An 18,306-nucleotide genomic window follows, 5' to 3' on the forward strand; every position below is an offset into this window, starting at 1 on the left:
AGTAACAAAGGAGAAAAACAGTTAATCTGGGTAATAACTTGAAACACATGGAAACTGCTATAGTTGTGACATATTTTTACATCATTTGTGAGGCTCATGGCCAAGAGGACAGGAATTGGGCTTGTCACAGGAGGGGTCGCCGGACTGGACAGGTCAAAAGCACCCAATTCCCATTGCTCCCTGGGTGCAGATATGTTCCTGTGCCTGGCTTGTGTGTGTTCATTACTAGTGTGTAAAAAAAGATGTGTTAGATGAGGTCAAATTCACAATCACTAATTGGTGTGTGTGTGTGTGTGTGTGTAAAAATAGCTCATTCTAATAACCCTGAAAATCACTGTTTAAAACATCACAAGGTGTGAAAGTTTTGCGCATTAGCGCAGTGCTTTGTTACCCACAACAGCGCACACAGGTGGCATCACTTACACAATCCATTTACCACATGTTGTTAAAACCTACTGGCAAACCAGATGTTCCAGCTGTGAACAGGCAAGTAATGTACTCTTTGTCAGTGAAGTCAGTGGACTGTAAAAAAAAAAGACAGAAATGGACACAATCCAGTACTGCAGCACAGATCTGGGCTCAGACACCGCAGGCCTCACATGTGTAACTACATATTTGTTTTCGTGTAACAGCAGATAGCGGCTTATTAGGCAAATCATATAGACTAAAGTGACACTTTCACAACAGCAGCAGAGGCTGGAATACATTAACTTTACAATCTCAAGATTCAAGCAAAGAAGCCGGGTCTCAAACGCTTGCCTGCACGGACCGATAATGACACTGACAAGCTCACCACGGCGATAAATAAAAGCAGTGTGACATTTACACTTGAATGAGAACAGCCTTTGTCTGAATCAGTCACTTTCACACACCAACACAGACTCAAACACTGCTGCTTGTGCCACAAAGAATGGATGAAGCAACTTTTCATCCAAAGCATAGATTCCTCTCTTTTGTATCTTGCGAAGAAAAACTCCCTTTAAAAAGATGAAATGAATGTGAGGAGGGGACAAAAAAATGCAACAGCAATCTAAAGTGATTTCTTAAGACATGGTGGCTACAAAAACTTCCCCAAAGCAGCCAGTGATTGGCTTTCTATAGATCGTGTGATTTGCTCTCGGCTGCTATGGCAACAGTAACCCGAGGACTTCCGCGGGCACCCCAGGTTGCTTGCAGCATCAGGCTGACATGACTGTGCAAGTGTCATTATTTGCGTTACTAAACTTCAATAGAATAACAGCCATAAAGCAAACCACCGGTAACAGTTTGCTTATAGAGAGACTAATTACTGTGAAATAAAGTCAAAGTCAGTCATTAAAAGTATAAGCAACACAGCCGGCGCGCACAGTCGATACAGTGAGGCCGTTGTTTGTCCTTATTAAGCCCACAATTCTGCAATAACTGCCTTTATATGCGAACACATCACTAGAGGGTGCTTGATACCTAAGGAGTCTGAAATAGAATCACCAAACCATTAAAAAGAGCTGGACACAACTTACATCATAAAAATGCTTCATAGTTTATGTAAAATCCTGGATCTGCTTGTAAAATGCAGTTAAAGTTTAAAGTATAATTAAACCGTGATAAAAACAACAACAACAACACAATGCATTAGAAACTGAAAATAAAAACATACTGTAGTTAATATTCTTTCACTGCTCTTTAGTGACATGAAACTATGATGTGAAATGCACAAAACAATAATGACTTGTTGTGGGAAAGTTGTGTAAAAGCCCGTTCTTTATGAGGAGACGTCGAGGTGCGATGATTTATTTATTGCTCAAAGGCAAAGAGACTGAACGGGCGAGATGTGAATAATGCACCAAATTTGCATTTGTTCCTGCAAATAAGAGAGTGGAAGTGTATTAAGTTATGCTTCTCGGAAGAAAAAAACACACAAAAAGAAAAGAATCTCCCAGAGGGAGGACGTTGATGTAAACTGTGCACCACTAGATCACCCAATAAACAGCCAGAGTGTAATAAACTATTTACTCAAGTCTTCTCCGCAGTAAACACGATAAGAGGGAAAGAATTCAGCTCTTCACAGAAAAAAACACTTTGTGCAACGGTTCCACTTTATTTCTTCACCTAATTTGACTCAGTTACTCTCTTTTCTTAATGTTAGATTCAAGAGTCGCTCCAAATTATTTTTCAAATTAGGGAAATGGAAAAACAAAACAAGGACTCCAGACAAAACACTCAGAGAGCGCAAACCTCTGCCAAGCCCGATCAGTTTCACATTCAGATCACCACTAACATTTAATGGTTTCTTCCTTGTGCCATAACCTACATCCCGAGAAAATCTAATCAAAATCGGCTCCTAACTTTTTGAGTTATGCCGCTCGCAGACAGAAAAACCGACCGCGCCAGCAAAAACATAATCTACTCGGTGGAAGTAATTACAGCCCAGTGGTTGTACGCCTCGGCTTCACCAGTGCAGTTTCAGTTTACACAATTTCCTTCCAGACTCCTCTAATACAGTATGTGCTCTTTGACCTAAAAAGGAATTAAATATTCAAGTGGTTAAAAATATATTTTATGAGGCCACGGTGACTTTTGACTGCTCAGACCTAAAAACAGGAAATCCGTGAGTCCTAGTTAATCTGTGCCCAAATTTGAAAGATTAAGATCATGCATTATCTTAATCTTAACCATAAATCATCACTGTGTTTTTGATGATGCTCTTAAAAACTATGGAATATTGTAGTGTATTATCATGTGTAAGTAATAGGGACATGGACACAAGAGCGAAATGTGGATCATTGTGTGGGGTTGTAGATTTGTGGATGAGGATTATGTGTGTAGGGGAGTGTTTCCCATCTCTTGGATGAACATAACATTTTTTCCCCCCATCAATATTCTTATGGCAGTCAGACAGGGATCTGATTTGACGAAGTTGAATGACCTACTCAATGGTTCACATGACAAGCCAAGTCAAGTAAAATGACAAAATCGAGATAGAAGAGGCGGGTCTTTAAAAGTCACAGCTTCAAACTTGGCAGGTGATTTACTGCGGGCACCACTATGTGGAGTTTGGATAAGTTTAGATAATAAATACGACAAACAAACTGACACACATTGAACGGCTACTACACTAGTTCATTGAAATTGGGCATCGGCATGTTTAATTGTTGAAACAGTTAGTGCGGAGCAATCTATCATGAGTGAAAGGGGTCAGATTAGACCAAACACCAGAGGAAGTCTAAGGCAAACAATGTTTTGTGAGGTAACAGTGTTCTTGATTACTTTTTTTTTTTAACCAAATTTGGCAAAATCTCCTCAAAGTTCTCCTGAGATTATGTGCTGCCAAGAACCAAGATGATTAGTAAAGTCATCACAGTGACCCTGACCTCACTCACTCACATGAGGGTTGCGAGGGCTGCTAATCCCAGTTGACATTGGTCGAAAGCCAGGGGGAAAACCTGGACAGGTCTGCCAGTCCGTCACAGGGCCCACATATAGAGACAAACAACCATTCACTCCCAGGGTCAGTTTAGAATGTCCAATTTTCCTAATCCCCAAATATGCATGTTTTTGGACTGCGGGAGGAAACATGGAAAAAATCCATGCACATACGACGAGAAAATGCAAACTCCATGCAGAAAGGCCCTTGTTCCGACTGGGTCACAAACCTGGGTCAGTGCTAACCATTACTGACCATGACCTTTGACCACAAAATCAAATAACTTTGTTATTATAAAATAATAATAACAAAAAAGGGATTGTTTGTGCCAAATATGAAGATATTTTTTTGGAGATAATGTGTCTACAGACAACCTAGAAACATGTCGCCTTTGGCCACTTGCTGTCACCAGACAATTCAGCATTAAAAAACAAACAAAAGAGAAGAATGAGCAGCAAAGGAAGTCAGACACACTTTTTTTTATTTGATTGTAGAATAATTCCAATATATGTTTGCACAATAGCAAGACATTGCCATAGGACCCATTTGCCTTTGAGGTTGCGGGTACAATACCTGGCCAAAAAAAGTCACATACTGTAATATTTGACTAAATTCAATTTCATGCGGCCCAGTTATTTCCGTATAGTTTTTGCATTATTAATAGCTTAATTTTGCATCATAAATATGTTCCTATTATGTATCACTCCATATCAAAACACACATTTTATTTTGAAATTCTATGAAATATCATAATTTCCATATTATGGTTATAAATAATTTTTGGCTTGTATCACTCATCCCTACTTTTTTTTATTGACTGGCCCCTGCTGACCAATCTAGATACTCAGTGTCCCTCAGGTCATTTGACTTTGAGACCCCTGGCTTAGACCATACAAGCCTCTGGGGGGCAGTGTTTGATCTGAGGTTAGTTCATTTGGTCAGTTTGAAGTTCTACTGTGTTATATGTCCAAAAACAATGAGGTCAGCTAATTGCCTGAATAAATGGTTTTGGGGCATATTTCAAGATAACAAGGCGGTGATTCATTGGTCACAAATTGTGATCTAATAGTTCAGGGAGCACGAGGTAAACTTTTTCCTCATGTATTGGACACCACAGATTGCAGCTCTTGAGACACTGAGACATTGTCGAGAAGAGTGCTGGAGAAGACTTGACAAAGCCGTCCAACTCTCCATCCATCATAAACACAATGATCTTGGCAATAAGTGAATGCAACTGTGGATTTGAAACAGTGTCGCAACTTAAGTGTGCCTTAATAAAACTAAAGGAGGGCCAAGAAAATGGGAGTCTGTGACTTTCTTTCCCCCTGCCAGGCAGTGCATATTAGCTGATGAAGAGCAGCTGAGGAGGTTTAAGAACAAACTTCATTGTTACACTGACATCATCTCTTCCGCTTCAAAGAAAACCAGGAGTAAAATTTTCCTAACTCACTGATTTCTTATTAGTTTTTCAATCAGTCAAAAAGAGCCAGATATAAGAAGCAGTATATTTTGTTTTCCTTTTGACAGATTTAAGACACATTTCAGTATTTTCAGTAAACGGTTCAAGGCATTTGAGTAGAGATTAGGCAACAGGGTGTCTTTGTTCTTCAGAACTAAGTATTCAAGGTCAAAGGTGGACCATACTGAGGTGTGTCACAAGTCCCTGAGCATCAAGTCACCAGGTCATCCTCATCCTCACTCAGCAATGTTTGTCTTTCTACTCAAAGATGAATGCATGTTATATCATATCATTACACGATCTGATGCAGGATTTAAACAGAAAACAACTACAGCACTCTTTAGTTTTGAGAAGATTCATTTCAATAAACCAAGTCAACAATGACCGCTTTGGTGGGATTATTTTTTTTGCTTTTTTTGCCCCATTTTCACCTCCTTGACGTGCTCTTTGCAAGAATGTTCAGTCGCCTGGATGTTCCTCTGCACCGTCTGTAAGACCTCCACAACTACCTCCCCCATCTTTTGTCCACCAGATCCTCCTGAACTGTTTGCAGACAAAGACGTTTCTTTGCGTTTTTTAGGCCCCGCCTCTGAGACATCGTTGGATAGATGTGTCTGTCCAATAGTGAACAGAGTGATTTCCCCATTGTTTGTCCTGTTAGTGGACATGGAGGCTAAGTTCCTTGGCGGGGACAGGATTGTATCGAACACATTCAGGTTCTGATCCAGCTCATCGGTGGGGAATTTGGGAGAGTATACGAACGGGTTTCCGGGGTATGCCATGGTGCAGCTTGCAACGCTACTTCCTGCTCTACCCAGAGATTTACTCTTCATCATTCCCATGACTTCATAGCGGAAGCTGGAGATGTCCTGCTTAAGCTCCTAAAATAATCGAGAACCAGTGATTAAACAACATAGCTAATGCAGCAGTGGACCATTGCGTATAGCCAATAGGTGTTACTTTTATGAATGAATGTATTTTTATTGAAAGAAAAATATGAATAAAAACAGGAATAATCAGCTAAATACATGCAAAGTCAAAACACAGATGAGTCAACTCACACTGACATGACACAAACACATTTTGATGGATTATTATTTTAGTGACTTTCTGATGTCATGAAAGTGTTTCAGAAATGGACGACATCATTTTAGCTGTGGTGTGTGTGGTCATCCAGAGTTTTAACACACTTCTACTACTTCTGCTAATACTTCTAATCCAGCTTCAGTCTTCTTTGTTGATTAAAAGATACTGCAGTTCCTCCACTGTACCTTTCCAGAAATAAGAGTGGTTTCCGGAAACTGTGCCACTGGTTCGACAGAATAGCTGTGAAAGACACATGACCCCATGGCATGCATCACAAATCCCCCCTGACCAACCCACCCACCTCGCTCGCTGAACATGTAACTAACTGCGGATTTGATTTTCAATACTGACCTTGAAATTCTCTTCTGTCAGCCCCTCTGCTGTCTTGGCAGCTCTGATCTTAGCAGCCACGTACCGCTTCACAAGGTTCCTCATAACCTCCTAAAACACACACACACACACACACACACACATTATTTTTTTTATTTTTTTATAAATGTTTATAAAGGTTTTGGAAATGTCTTTTTTTTTTTTATTTATTTGACAAGACATTACTACCTGATACTCGTGGTTTAGTCTCACATTTCTGGCTGCACGTGTCTACAATTAAAGAAAACAAACAGGTCAGTTAACTAAGCAACAATAAACACTTTCACTTCCTTCATAATAGGTCAACCCATATGAATTTTCAATCAAGTTACTCCCAAGGTCTTAATTTAAGGCAATAACATCAGACAGAATAAATCAATAATTGCATACAGTGGTGACAACCCAGACTGATCTCTACAAAGTCCTTACCCCTACGGATTCGAAGGTCTCCAGTCTCTTTATGCTTGGTCTCCTAAACAAACACGTCTTTATCCATCTCAATAGATAAAAGACTGATTTTGGACTGGGTATTATATTAAATGGAGATGGCAAAGTCCCCCCTTCTTCAAAATAGCTCATCCATAATTTGGTTCTTGCAAATTTCCACTCTATATCTGCATGGTCCTGGAAAGAGTAACAAACAGCAATTTATCAAAACGGATAAACACTTTTCAGAGGGAAAACAAGAAAAATTATTCTGGAAAACTAACAAAGCAGGGAGGGTGCACACTACTCACAGCTATGTGCTGGTAGGAGTTGTTCATCATTGCAATTAGCATGTTCAGCAGCACTACAAGGGAGATCACATTGTATGTGCCAAACATGGTGGTGCCCACAAACTCGGTGAATTCATGTTGTGGTTCCACATTGGTCACATAGAGGGAAATCAGGCCAAACAAAGACCAAAATAATGACTGCAGAGTCTCGAACAGCCTGCAAAGCAAACAACATACATCACCTTCTGCATCTCTACATAGAAAAAAAAGAAGAAATTAATTATTGATCATGCAAATTTGTCAGGAACAATTTGTCCAAGAACTTGCGTTGAGAAGGCGTTGTTTTGTTCATTACAGCGAATACCCTTGCATTTTTTGTCCATATCTTTGTCATAATAAAAGTACAGCTGGTTGAGGCCATTGGCGAACGCTAAAAGCACAAGAAAGTAGATGAAAAGGAACTTGAGGATGTCCAGGAGCATTCGACCCAGTGAGATCTGTAAGGGTCCCAGATGGGAGTTGGCAGTAAAGAGGCAGATGAAGCGCAGAGAGCTGAAGATGTTGGCAATGGCAAACAAAGCCTCTGCCACTAAAGTCGGATGCCCCATTTCCCAGTTGTCTCTGAGTCTGGGGCCATTGTACTGTAAGAAGAAGAAATAAGGAAGATGATGAATAAATGGTCATCCAACCATTCATGCCGTAATGCAACATTATCAAAGCAAACGTTTTCCTCTGTAACATATACAGTACCTTTACATAGGCAACGATCTTCAGAGAAATGGTTGCAAGATACAAGGCGTTCATTATGAAGTCCAATAAGTTCCACCAGTCATCCAAGTAGTCTTCGAAACCATTGTCCCACATCTGTTTGATCTCAGTCCACATGAAGCCTTGGAAAGATAAACAAACACAAGACATGGTCAACACAAGACATCAAACAACATGCTGAGAAGATACTAAGTGCTTCTGATTGACTCTCGTCAAACATGTCGGACGACTGTGTACTGTTAGGCTACATACATACTGTACATGCTACCTTTCCATTTGAAAATAGCATTTTCATTTAAAAAACAATCTGCAAGCATATGAGTATTTCAGCTTCTTATCAGAAGTTATCTGTATCCAACTGCCACAATTTATAATGTCTGTTTGAATAGAAGTCTATGAGAAAACTTGCTTTTTACTTCCCACTTGATTTATAAAGTCACTAAACATTTTCCCGAGGAGCAAATGTCTCAGTCGCAAGTTCCATCTCTTTTTTCATGGAACATGATGTTCAGTTTGTAAATGGCGTTCCCATTTCCCCACATGAGTGGGAACCAGTGTGATTGCCGGGCCGTCAACCTAGCACCGATCAAATAACAGATCCTGATGCTTCAAAGGTGACATCAGGACCAGCTGCAACTTGGCTGTGGCTGATAAAAACCAAACAGGAAATGAATGCGGGTCAGTGTTTAAACTGGTTTAAAAAATTACCTCTCAGGTAATAGGCACTCAGTTCACCCAGCTTCCCAGCCATGCCCTGTTACCACTGGTGTGCCCTAAGGCTCTGTCCTGGGACCCCTTCTTTTCCTATTTACCTCCTCCCCCTTTACAATATCACTGCTATGAGTATGACAGTGAGCTCTACACTGTCACTGTCCCCTCTGCTTGACACTCAGAATCTCCTCTACTTTTCAAATCCAGACAAAAAGCCCATCTGTTTAAATTGGCATACAAGATTTAAATATCTCCACACTCTGTCATCCCTCACTGTCTTCTGTATTTAACTGCTCTGTCTTTGAGTTTCTTGTTATTATAGTGTGTGAGTATTTTACTCTTACATTGCTTTTATTATTTTGTATGGTTTCCTTAGGTGCCATGAAAGTGCCTTCAAATAAAATGTATTATTATTATTATTAGTGGCATTATTGTTTGAAAACTAAGCCACCTGCATTTTTCCAACTTCTCTGTTTTTGGGGCTCTATAATGCTGAGGTAGTGTGGATGGCAGCCTTTTTCAGAGCAGAATGAACATAGCTTTAAATGGCCCTTGTGTCTGTGCTTGTGTTTGTTACACATTACCAAGCACCCAAGGCAGGATCATCCATTCCACAGTGGTGGGAGCTGGGCCCTGAAAGTTCGGGTCTGCAGAAGATATATGCTGCGAGGCTAAAAAGAGCAGGAAGAGGAAGGTCATGTAGGAAGCCGTGTGACAGATGAACTTGATGAAAGGCCTGCGGATGAATAACCCATAGTGGCTCTTTGGAGAGATCAGGTAGAAGATGGATAACAGTGGAAATAGCAGGCCAATGACGAAACACGTGATGAGTTTTCCTGCCCAGTGGCGCCTCCTCCAGCCAGGGAACTGATCGTACCACCGAGACGCCAGCAGCTGCTGACAGTTAGGCTGAGCGACAAACTGAGAGAAAGAAACAGGAAGAGAGAGAAACAAAAACATTCAGAGACAGAACAGTTACACGTCCCCATCATCTAGACACTAAACCCCGAGTCCAAGTGGAGTTTTGAGTACACGGTGTACAAGTCCGAGTCATCATATAAGTGTCCAAATCGAGTCTTGTTATACACTCGCCAGCAAGTTTATTAGGTACACCTGTTTAACTGCTTGTTATTGATAATATCTAACCAGTCAATCGCATGCCAGTAAGTGCACTTAGGCATGCAGACATGGACAAGACCACCTGCTTCAATTCAAACTGAGCATAAGGATAAAGAAGAAATATGATCTAAGTTAATTTGAACATAGCATGGTTGTGTCTGAATATTTCAGAGGCTGCCAATCATGCACAAACATCTCTAAGGTTTACAAAGAATGGTCAGACATCCAGTCAGCTGCAGTTGCAGGGTGAATATGCCGTGTTAATGGTCAGACTGATTCAAAATCATACAACCAAGATATGCTGAAGGTCATCTCTAAACACACAACTTGTCGAATTTGAGGCAGATGGGCTTTTATAGCAGGAGACGACACCAGAATAAATAAATGCACAATAAAGTGACAAATGTTTGAAGATTATATTGTCATCTATAGAGACGGGTAGAAGGCTGGTGAAGTGGTGGTCTGTACTGGAGAGAAAAGGAATCATGGTTAGTAGGAGCAAGACAGATTTCCTGTGTGTGAATGGCAGTGAGACACAGGGGTCGACCATCCAAAGAAATGGACAGTGCACAAGAGAGGTGTAGACGAGATTGCAGACAGGGTGGAGCTGGTTGAGACAAGTGTCAGGGTCTGATGTGTGTCAGAAGGACAGTGAAAGAGAAGGTCTACAACCTGGTGGCAACAGGAGGATGAGCTGTAGGTGACAGAGTTGAAGATGCTGAGATTTTTGTTGGGAGTGACCAAGATGGGCAAGATTAAAAAGAAGCATATCCGCAGGACAGCTCAGGTTACAAGGTTTGCGTTTAAAGTAAATGATGACCCACTGTGGCAACTCCTAAAGGGAGAAGCCAACAGAAGAAGAAGACCTATTAAAGTGGCCAGTGAACAAAAGTGACCAATGAACAGTCTATTATACAAATACATACCAATATCATATGCCAAATCAATATGGCCTACTACAAGAGATTATACCAAACATGTCAGAGTCCTTATCACAGCTCCAGCCCTCGTAGTTCACATGGAGTTACAGTTTTTAACCTTTCAAACTGAGGTTGAATTTCTAAAACAGAATGTGTCTGGACCAAAATTGCTCTACATTGTTACACACATGTAAAACACATTGTGTTTCCCTGTTGTCTCCAACTGCCCCAGGCACATGATGTTAAGACAACACAGACTCCTGAGCTGCCCCCTGCTGTTCATCCACAGCAAGGGCAATACTGAGGTTAAAAACATTATTCTGCAAAAAGACCGAGACAAGAAGAATTAAGTGAAGAACCATTACACAAGTGAAGTGCACAACTGAATGTCAAACCTATTTTCCCCATTCACATCTACTCTGCCCCTTCAGATCTAATATAAACACCATCTGTGGATGGTGATGGAGGCTGATTTCACCTTTAACCACATTATGTCCAAATGGTTCCCCATCATGACTCTATCTATGAGGCAATACGCCGGGATTGATGAGGTCATCGAGCAACACAGAATCGGACATACGCCTCAGTGTGGCTGGAGGCAAAAGGTGGCATCTGACCACAAACTGTCGAGGAAGACCATTTTGCAAGGTAAATATCACCTTGTCACATCACTTCAAAACCAATATTAATCCTGTGCTCTGGTATGGAGGTAATGATTAAACTAATAGCACTGAATTCCATTTGAATGTTAGTTGCACAAGAAACACTTCAGATGTGATCTTAAATTAAGCTCTCAAACGTCAATAATGAATAACTAATTATAACATTTTTAATCTCCCACAATGTTCTGCACATGCAGTTGCTCCAGGGAAACTTTTGTGCACAAAGGTTAAAAACTATTATAAAATATAAAAATCTAAGTGAGGAAGCAGGGAAGCACTGAGTTCTGAATACATTAAAGGAGCGTTTCACCATCAATAATGTGGACGTCCACCAGTAAGTGCTGGCGGTCGGCGCAGTCAATTATACTGCATCACTTTGGGTTCTTTTCTTTACAGGAATCTAAACAGCCAATTCCTTCGAAAAGCCCAGCGTGCGGACACGTTGTTTGTGTGGTTGTTAGCATGAGAGCGCAGATGAACACAACGGTGTATACACATTGGCTGGACACAGCAACTGCTCACTGGCCACCTCCAATTTTATTTTTATTTACTGCCTAATGTTTGCAGCCGTGTGGCTCAGTCTGGAAATATATATAACGTTGGGGATTTGGTGCACAAATCTGACAATGGTGACAGTCATCTTTCAGTTCGATCAAGGTAATAGTACACTCTGTCAGTATCTTATTTTTGAAACTGAAACTTATCAGAAAACATTTCCATGTCATCCTGAATTGTAAACTGATCTAAAAGTGAGTCCTAATCTCATGTCATCTGAGGAGGATCCAAGTTCTCTCCATCTTCTAGACTCTAGATAGAAATCATTGCAGTGACTGTAAACTACTTATAACATTTGTGCTGCTATAGGAAACAACAGGCTCATGATTAACACATCTTTGTTAATTAGTTTTCACAAGCCATCAATACTAATCTTCTCTAACAATCTTAAATAATCAAGGGCGCTAATAACAACATACTCGCGACAATGAGTTGCATATTCAGTTCAATTCAGTTCAGCACAATTACTGAGAGTTACTGTTGCTAAAATCATGAGCCAAAATGGGTAAAACCCATTGAGCTCTCTGTTTAAAAATGTCTTTACAACATACTAATATACTATACTAATAATTACACATTGAGGTCCTGCATAGCAAGTAATGCAGGAAACAAAACGTATCAATTATGATGTTTTTAATGTTGTCTCCTCATTTCTACATATTTGACTAAATTTCATTTTTTTATTATGTCATGTGTGTCAATGTGTAATTGTTGGTCGCTCTCTTTCAAAACAAAGGGCACAAAGTTGGGAATTCTATCCAGCCGTTAAATATTCCTCAGAATACGTTAAAAGACAGTTAAAAGGCTCCCTCCCCTATTAAAATATTATGAGTTTGTATTTCAGGGAAATGGTCATCACTTATTCCGTCATTATCTCCAATTATCTAATTGTCATGGGACTGTCTGAAAGTGCTACTGTAATGCATTTCTAAGAGCCAGCCTGGCAATTACATGTTGATCTACGCTCCCAAAGGACTTGTCCACCCCTTTCAGGCCATTTACAGGTTGTCTTGGCGATGTCCTTGTTATCTAGTCCCTGTTGTTCAAAGAATGGAATTGGCCGACTCATTTCATGCGGTGCTTGTGCGATAATATGGAACAGGTCTTAAGTCTGTACTTTTCTTGAACGTACCTCTTTCTGGCAGAATTTGATAGCGAGCTTGAGTCGTGCCAGATCGCCGCCGTTCTCATCGAGCAGAGGATTGACGTCATCCCGGTGGTTAAGGATTGTCTCCAACTCTTTGGAGCTTCTGGTCTGGTCCAGGAGGTCTTTTGCAAAGTGTTTACATGTATGCGACAGCTCCTCGTACTCCTTCTTGTACTCTTTCTCCATTGCACTGAGCTCCTTCAGCTCCCAGCTGAGCTGAAAGGCCGTGAGGAACGGATCCTCGCTGGAGAGAGCGATGAGGGACGGGCTGGCGAGGGCCCTGTAGATGTTGAGACGGGAGCGCGAGTAACGCAGGCTGTCCATGTCTGAGCCAGACATGCAGTCCTTGCAGTTGCAACGCACGGCATGTGGCTGAGGTATGGAGACGCCTCTCTGCAGGAGCAGTTTGATGATCTCGTAGTTGTTGGTGTGGGCTGCGAGCACGATGGGAGTGATGTCTGGGGTGAAGTCTGAAAACTGTTTTTCCTGCAGAACTGGCGGGACCTTTTCCAGAACAGACAGAGAGAAACAAACATGAGCAGACAAAATAAATATACACCATATGTCACAACCTAGAAAGTGGATGTAGTCATTTGGTTGCCAAACTAAACAGTTTTTGAAACCTGAAGTTTAGAGACATCAACCAGGCACCTATTGGACAATATCAGCTGTCAGTTACACTATGTCTCTTTGCCTCCAAATGGAAACACAACTTAAAAAAAATGATATCATGCTCTATGGAGGAAGATTTGAAAAGTGAGAAGTAGACCGCTTCTCCCATAGACTTTCATTGAAATGGCATTCCAATTACTACTTCCATCCAACTTCCTTGGCTTTACCTTTCAAACCAGAAAGCTACAGCCCATTGATATATAAAGTCTACACAGTCAAATTTACAGTGTAGGAGTCAATTTAACATCAGTTCAGATGAGGAACAAATAATAGATAGTTTTATTTTAGCATCAAATTAATACCAAAGTAATTTGATTCAATACAATTCCAAAGTGTATCGTGTCTTATTGGCAATGGCGTTAAACTGAGTGTGAACACAGTAGAAATGTGCTGTGTCCGATCACTGCTTTTCAAACCCACTCACAGGAAGTGAGACGACTACTTTGAATGGGTCTAATTTCATCTGTCTTGTGTCTCTAACCATCTTCTCTAACAGCAAGTACACAGCTAATGGCTTGTGGTTCAGCTGGCCACAAAAACATCTTCCTGGTTGGAAGCAACTACACCCTTTTTCTTCATACATTTCTTCTCTTCATACACCAAGTCCATTAGGGGGAAAACCAGCAGTGTTTGACAAAAAAAAAAAAAAGATAGGAAAAGAAAACACATTTACAACCAGAGACCCAAAAAACAAGAGAGACTCAATCTCAAACAGCAAATCAAAGCGTGTCAGTGCTGCAACTTTTACATGGAGCACAAATAAAAGTTACATGTTATAAAAATAAACTTACACAGCCATGCCTGAGACTGAGAGAAGAAGAAGAAAACCAGTCATGTTCCCTTTTCATCTACTGCACCAAATTTCAATGTAGAGATTTACTTTTGGGTTAAAGAATCACTAAAGGAAAGACACTATTAAAATCAAAAGAGATGTGACCATCAGTTGGGTAATTATCTTAAAATGAACCAAACAAAAATAATTAAAGGACATTAGTAACCTTCAGTAAGCAAAACTACTCAAAATATATTTAATTTGTCCATTGTGGATTATTGTTATAGCCCACAATGTAATTGTTATATTGTAATAGAGCTGACCCAGCTCCTGATATCAATATAAATGGCTCATTGTGGAGTAATGAAAAACAACACTTCGTACAATCAAGTGCTTCAATTTCTGCCAAATTAAAACAATTCTAGCTACATTTTACAGTTAAATAGGTTTCCTCACAAATGCAAATACATGGCAACACATGCTCATGTCTGTACTTTGTTCCTTTTCCTTGTGAGTGGAATAATTTAAAGGGAAGCAGCACTAAGTCTCACTTAATAAGACACCTCTGTCAAAACTGCAGAAAATGCTGACATAAAAATACAACTTAATGGACGTCCAAGGACACTTCACAGAACAAGCATTCAAAGGCATTTAGTCTGCACTGCATCTCATTAGTAGTTTTGAATAAAAATACTGTATAATAATCAATTCAATTTATGGATGAAAAACTCGTTTTTGCTGCACTTTGCAGCATTTACAAAGTCCCTGAGCAAACTAACATAATATGTGAGCACTACTCAGCTGATATATTAAAGATCAGTGGTGTGAATACAGAGCTACTACAGTACTATAGGTTATGGATGAACAATCAATGGTTTTCAAATGGAAATTGCAATTGCATTTCAAACAACGCAACCAGCCGATCGCAAAGCGTCATACGTGTCAAGCAGGACAAATATTGCTCTCCAAAAAGAAGAAATAAACAGCCTAAACATGACTCAGCTAAAATGTGTCCGATATCCAGCTGATTAAGGGTTAAAGGGTTCACCCTGGACAGATCACCAATCCACCGCAGGACCAATATACAGATACAAACAATCATTCTCTCACAGTTACAGCTACATGTCCACTTAAGATAATCTGCATGTTTTTGGACTGTCGGAGGAGGCTGGATTACCTGGATCCACAAAAAAGGCCCTCAGTCTCACCAGGATCCAACATCTAGGCAACAATGCTAGTCACTGTAGTACCATGTGACCCATCACATTTTCTCCCCCAAATCATTCTGCTCTCCTATAGCTTTGAGGTTACTGAAGGCAAAATGTACAAGGGAAGTGAATGCGGTTCACCTTTCTCTCCCCACGCTTCTTGTGGTTGAGCAGCAGCTCCACAGCGCCCACCACCTCTTTGCGGATGGCGTGCAGCAGGGCATCGCCCACATACACGTTATAGCTGAGCAGCAGCTCGAGGATCTCCAGGTTCTCGTTCTCGATGGCGATGAGCAGGGCGGTGCGGCCCAGCGGGTCGATGCAGTTGATGTTGATTCTGAAATAGATCTCAGCCTCCTCCAGGGCTTCCTTCACACTCGAATAGTCCCCCTTCTCCACAGCGCACAGGTAGGCCTTCTCCAGGGCGGAGAGCTCCGACTCGGCCCGCACGATCCGCAGGGGGATGTGGTCCCGGTATGCTGAGTTGTCAGTTTTTCCATAATACAGCTGCGACATTGTCGCTTCAAGATTTCCAGTGTTCCAGATGAGAATGACTGAGAAATAAAAAAGAAAAGTGGAAATGTAAAAATAAAGAGGTGTGGGGAAACTTTACACAACAGGCTGATTATTAACTGTATTCTTATTGGTAAAGGTTAAACTTAAATTAAGATTGTCTGTCTGTCATGATTAGGCATGGGATGAGATACTGAATCTGACAGGATACTTATCTAAAGTAAAAATATCATGGTATTGTGAGCTCTAAAATGTCACCTACTACAGCCATCAAGCCATTAAAGACAATGACTGCTTGCAACGAACCGATTTTATTTTGATGAGTCATTAAAAGCACCTCATACCTTTGGCACAGTATGAAAGTTGAAAAGTCAAAAGCTTTAGTGGTTTTGATACTTTGACTTTTAAACACTGCGGTGTATATATGAAACCTGTTATTGGCCCATACTTCATCATTACAACCACGTTTGCTGGACAATATTGTAATATCACAATAAACATTATTAGTGCCAACATTGTTTTAAGATAATTAAAGCCACTGATATATTTATAGTATAGCATAATAATGAATGTTCATCCTCTCAAAGATCAATGAACTTTTAATTCTCAAAAATATTCAACATTGGAATTGAAATGGGGGAAAAGTATTATAATACTAAAGACTCTCAGCCTCTGTTTAAAAAAAATAACTGAAAGAATATATAAAGAAAATGTATGAACTTTTCATCCAGGATCTCTAGTGGTTAATACCTGCAAATCTTTCACTAAAGGGTTTGAAAGATTTGTTTAGTTGAGCAAACAATGAAAAGCACTCAGTGATTCTCTTATCGTGTAGACAGCAGTCCTAATAAAGATGAGCTTGGACATAATTGATCGTACACTGGAGACATTCACTTATAACAGCTGCAAAGAGTCAGAGGAAGACAAGTGCAAAATATGACTAGAATAAGCAATAAAATAAGATTTAAAAGTAAAAAAAAGTCAATAAGGAATAAGATGAACTATGAAAATGACAATTAAAAAAAGCATTATTATCACCATATTTACCTTATATACAGTACAACAAACACATTTGCAGACAGATACATCTGTACAGATACACAGTCAATATAAAACACTTGTTATTAATATATAGTTTGCATTATAAATAGTTTGATGATGAATGTTAGCAGGTAAATTATTTAAAATAAGAGCAGATTTCGAATGTTTGATTAACATTTAATCTAGGGTTAAATTCCTCATGCATTTCAATAAACAGAAAACTTTACCGTCCTCCTGTTGCTTTCCACTTTGGATTCACTCATGAGCCACTCGCAGGAGAACTCAGGGCGAAGGCAGTCCGGAAAGAAAGTTGCGCGGACGTTTGGATCCTCATCATATCACTGAAGTCTCCACAGTAACTCTCGCGTAAAACCCCACTCTCCTCGCCCTCACGTCTGTCTGTGGAGGTTTTTCCAGGCACACAAATTTTGAGCGGCACGTTTTTTCTTCTTCTGCAGAGTGCGTGCGTCGGAGCACGAGACGAAGATGAGATGCGTTTAATAATGACATCTGCTCTGGCACAGACTGTGCGTAAACTGCGCTCATCAAGACGCAGCTTCAGCCACAACCGCGCCCATTTTTTTTTACTCCTGCAATAAAATCACCAAAAGTACCGTTGTTGTTGTTTACTAGTGAACAAAAGTATAGACAATACTTTTTATCAACATGTTCAGGGGCTAATTGAGTATAAAACGTGTATTAAAATTAGTTTATCCTCTGTTTTCTTCTTCAGATGTTGTATTCTGTATTTTTTTATCACAACAGGTTAATTATTCATTTTTTTAAGCTACAAACTGGGTATTACATGCTTTTAATAAAAACAGCAACAAAAACATTTTCACTTCTTTATTTGGCAAAAAGCACCACTGTTCTCCTTATACTATTTACTTTATTATTTACTTTTAATTACATGCTGTATATTCATTTGTAAATACAACATCGGATATTCAAATTGCAGTCACAGTTGTTTTTGGTCACATTTTTTTCAATGTTAGCTCTTAACTTCAATAATATTAAGAATAAAAATATGAATAAATGTTATTTGAAGGGGCCTTTCATGGCACTCAAAGACACCGTACAAAATCATATCAGCAATGAAAGAACAAAACACTGAAACATGCCTATGCAGTAATAATAAGTCAGAGCAGTTAAAAACATTGAGAATATGGTGAGCACAGTGACAGG

At 40.0% G+C, this 18,306-nt stretch overlaps 1 protein-coding gene across 1 annotated transcript; it reads right to left on the reverse strand.

Moving 5' to 3' along the window:
• Positions 1–3,920: 3,920 nt before the first annotated feature.
• Positions 3,921–17,606, reverse strand: LOC131462462 (short transient receptor potential channel 4-like). Its single transcript, XM_058633699.1, has 11 exons — positions 17,349–17,606; positions 15,709–16,121; positions 12,901–13,419; positions 9,097–9,433; positions 7,784–7,923; positions 7,361–7,674; positions 7,055–7,250; positions 6,747–6,941; positions 6,507–6,548; positions 6,300–6,389; positions 3,921–5,743 (listed from the first exon to the last, which is right to left on the reverse strand). The coding sequence occupies exons 2-11, from the start codon at positions 16,081–16,083 to the stop codon at positions 5,261–5,263; spliced, it is 2,691 nt and encodes an 896-aa protein (XP_058489682.1). The 5' UTR covers positions 16,084–16,121; positions 17,349–17,606; the 3' UTR covers positions 3,921–5,260.
• Positions 17,607–18,306: the final 700 nt, after the last annotated feature.

Source organism: Solea solea, chromosome 7, assembly GCF_958295425.1.
Source record: "Solea solea chromosome 7, fSolSol10.1, whole genome shotgun sequence".
NCBI classification, from domain to species: Eukaryota; Metazoa; Chordata; class Actinopteri; order Pleuronectiformes; family Soleidae; genus Solea; species Solea solea.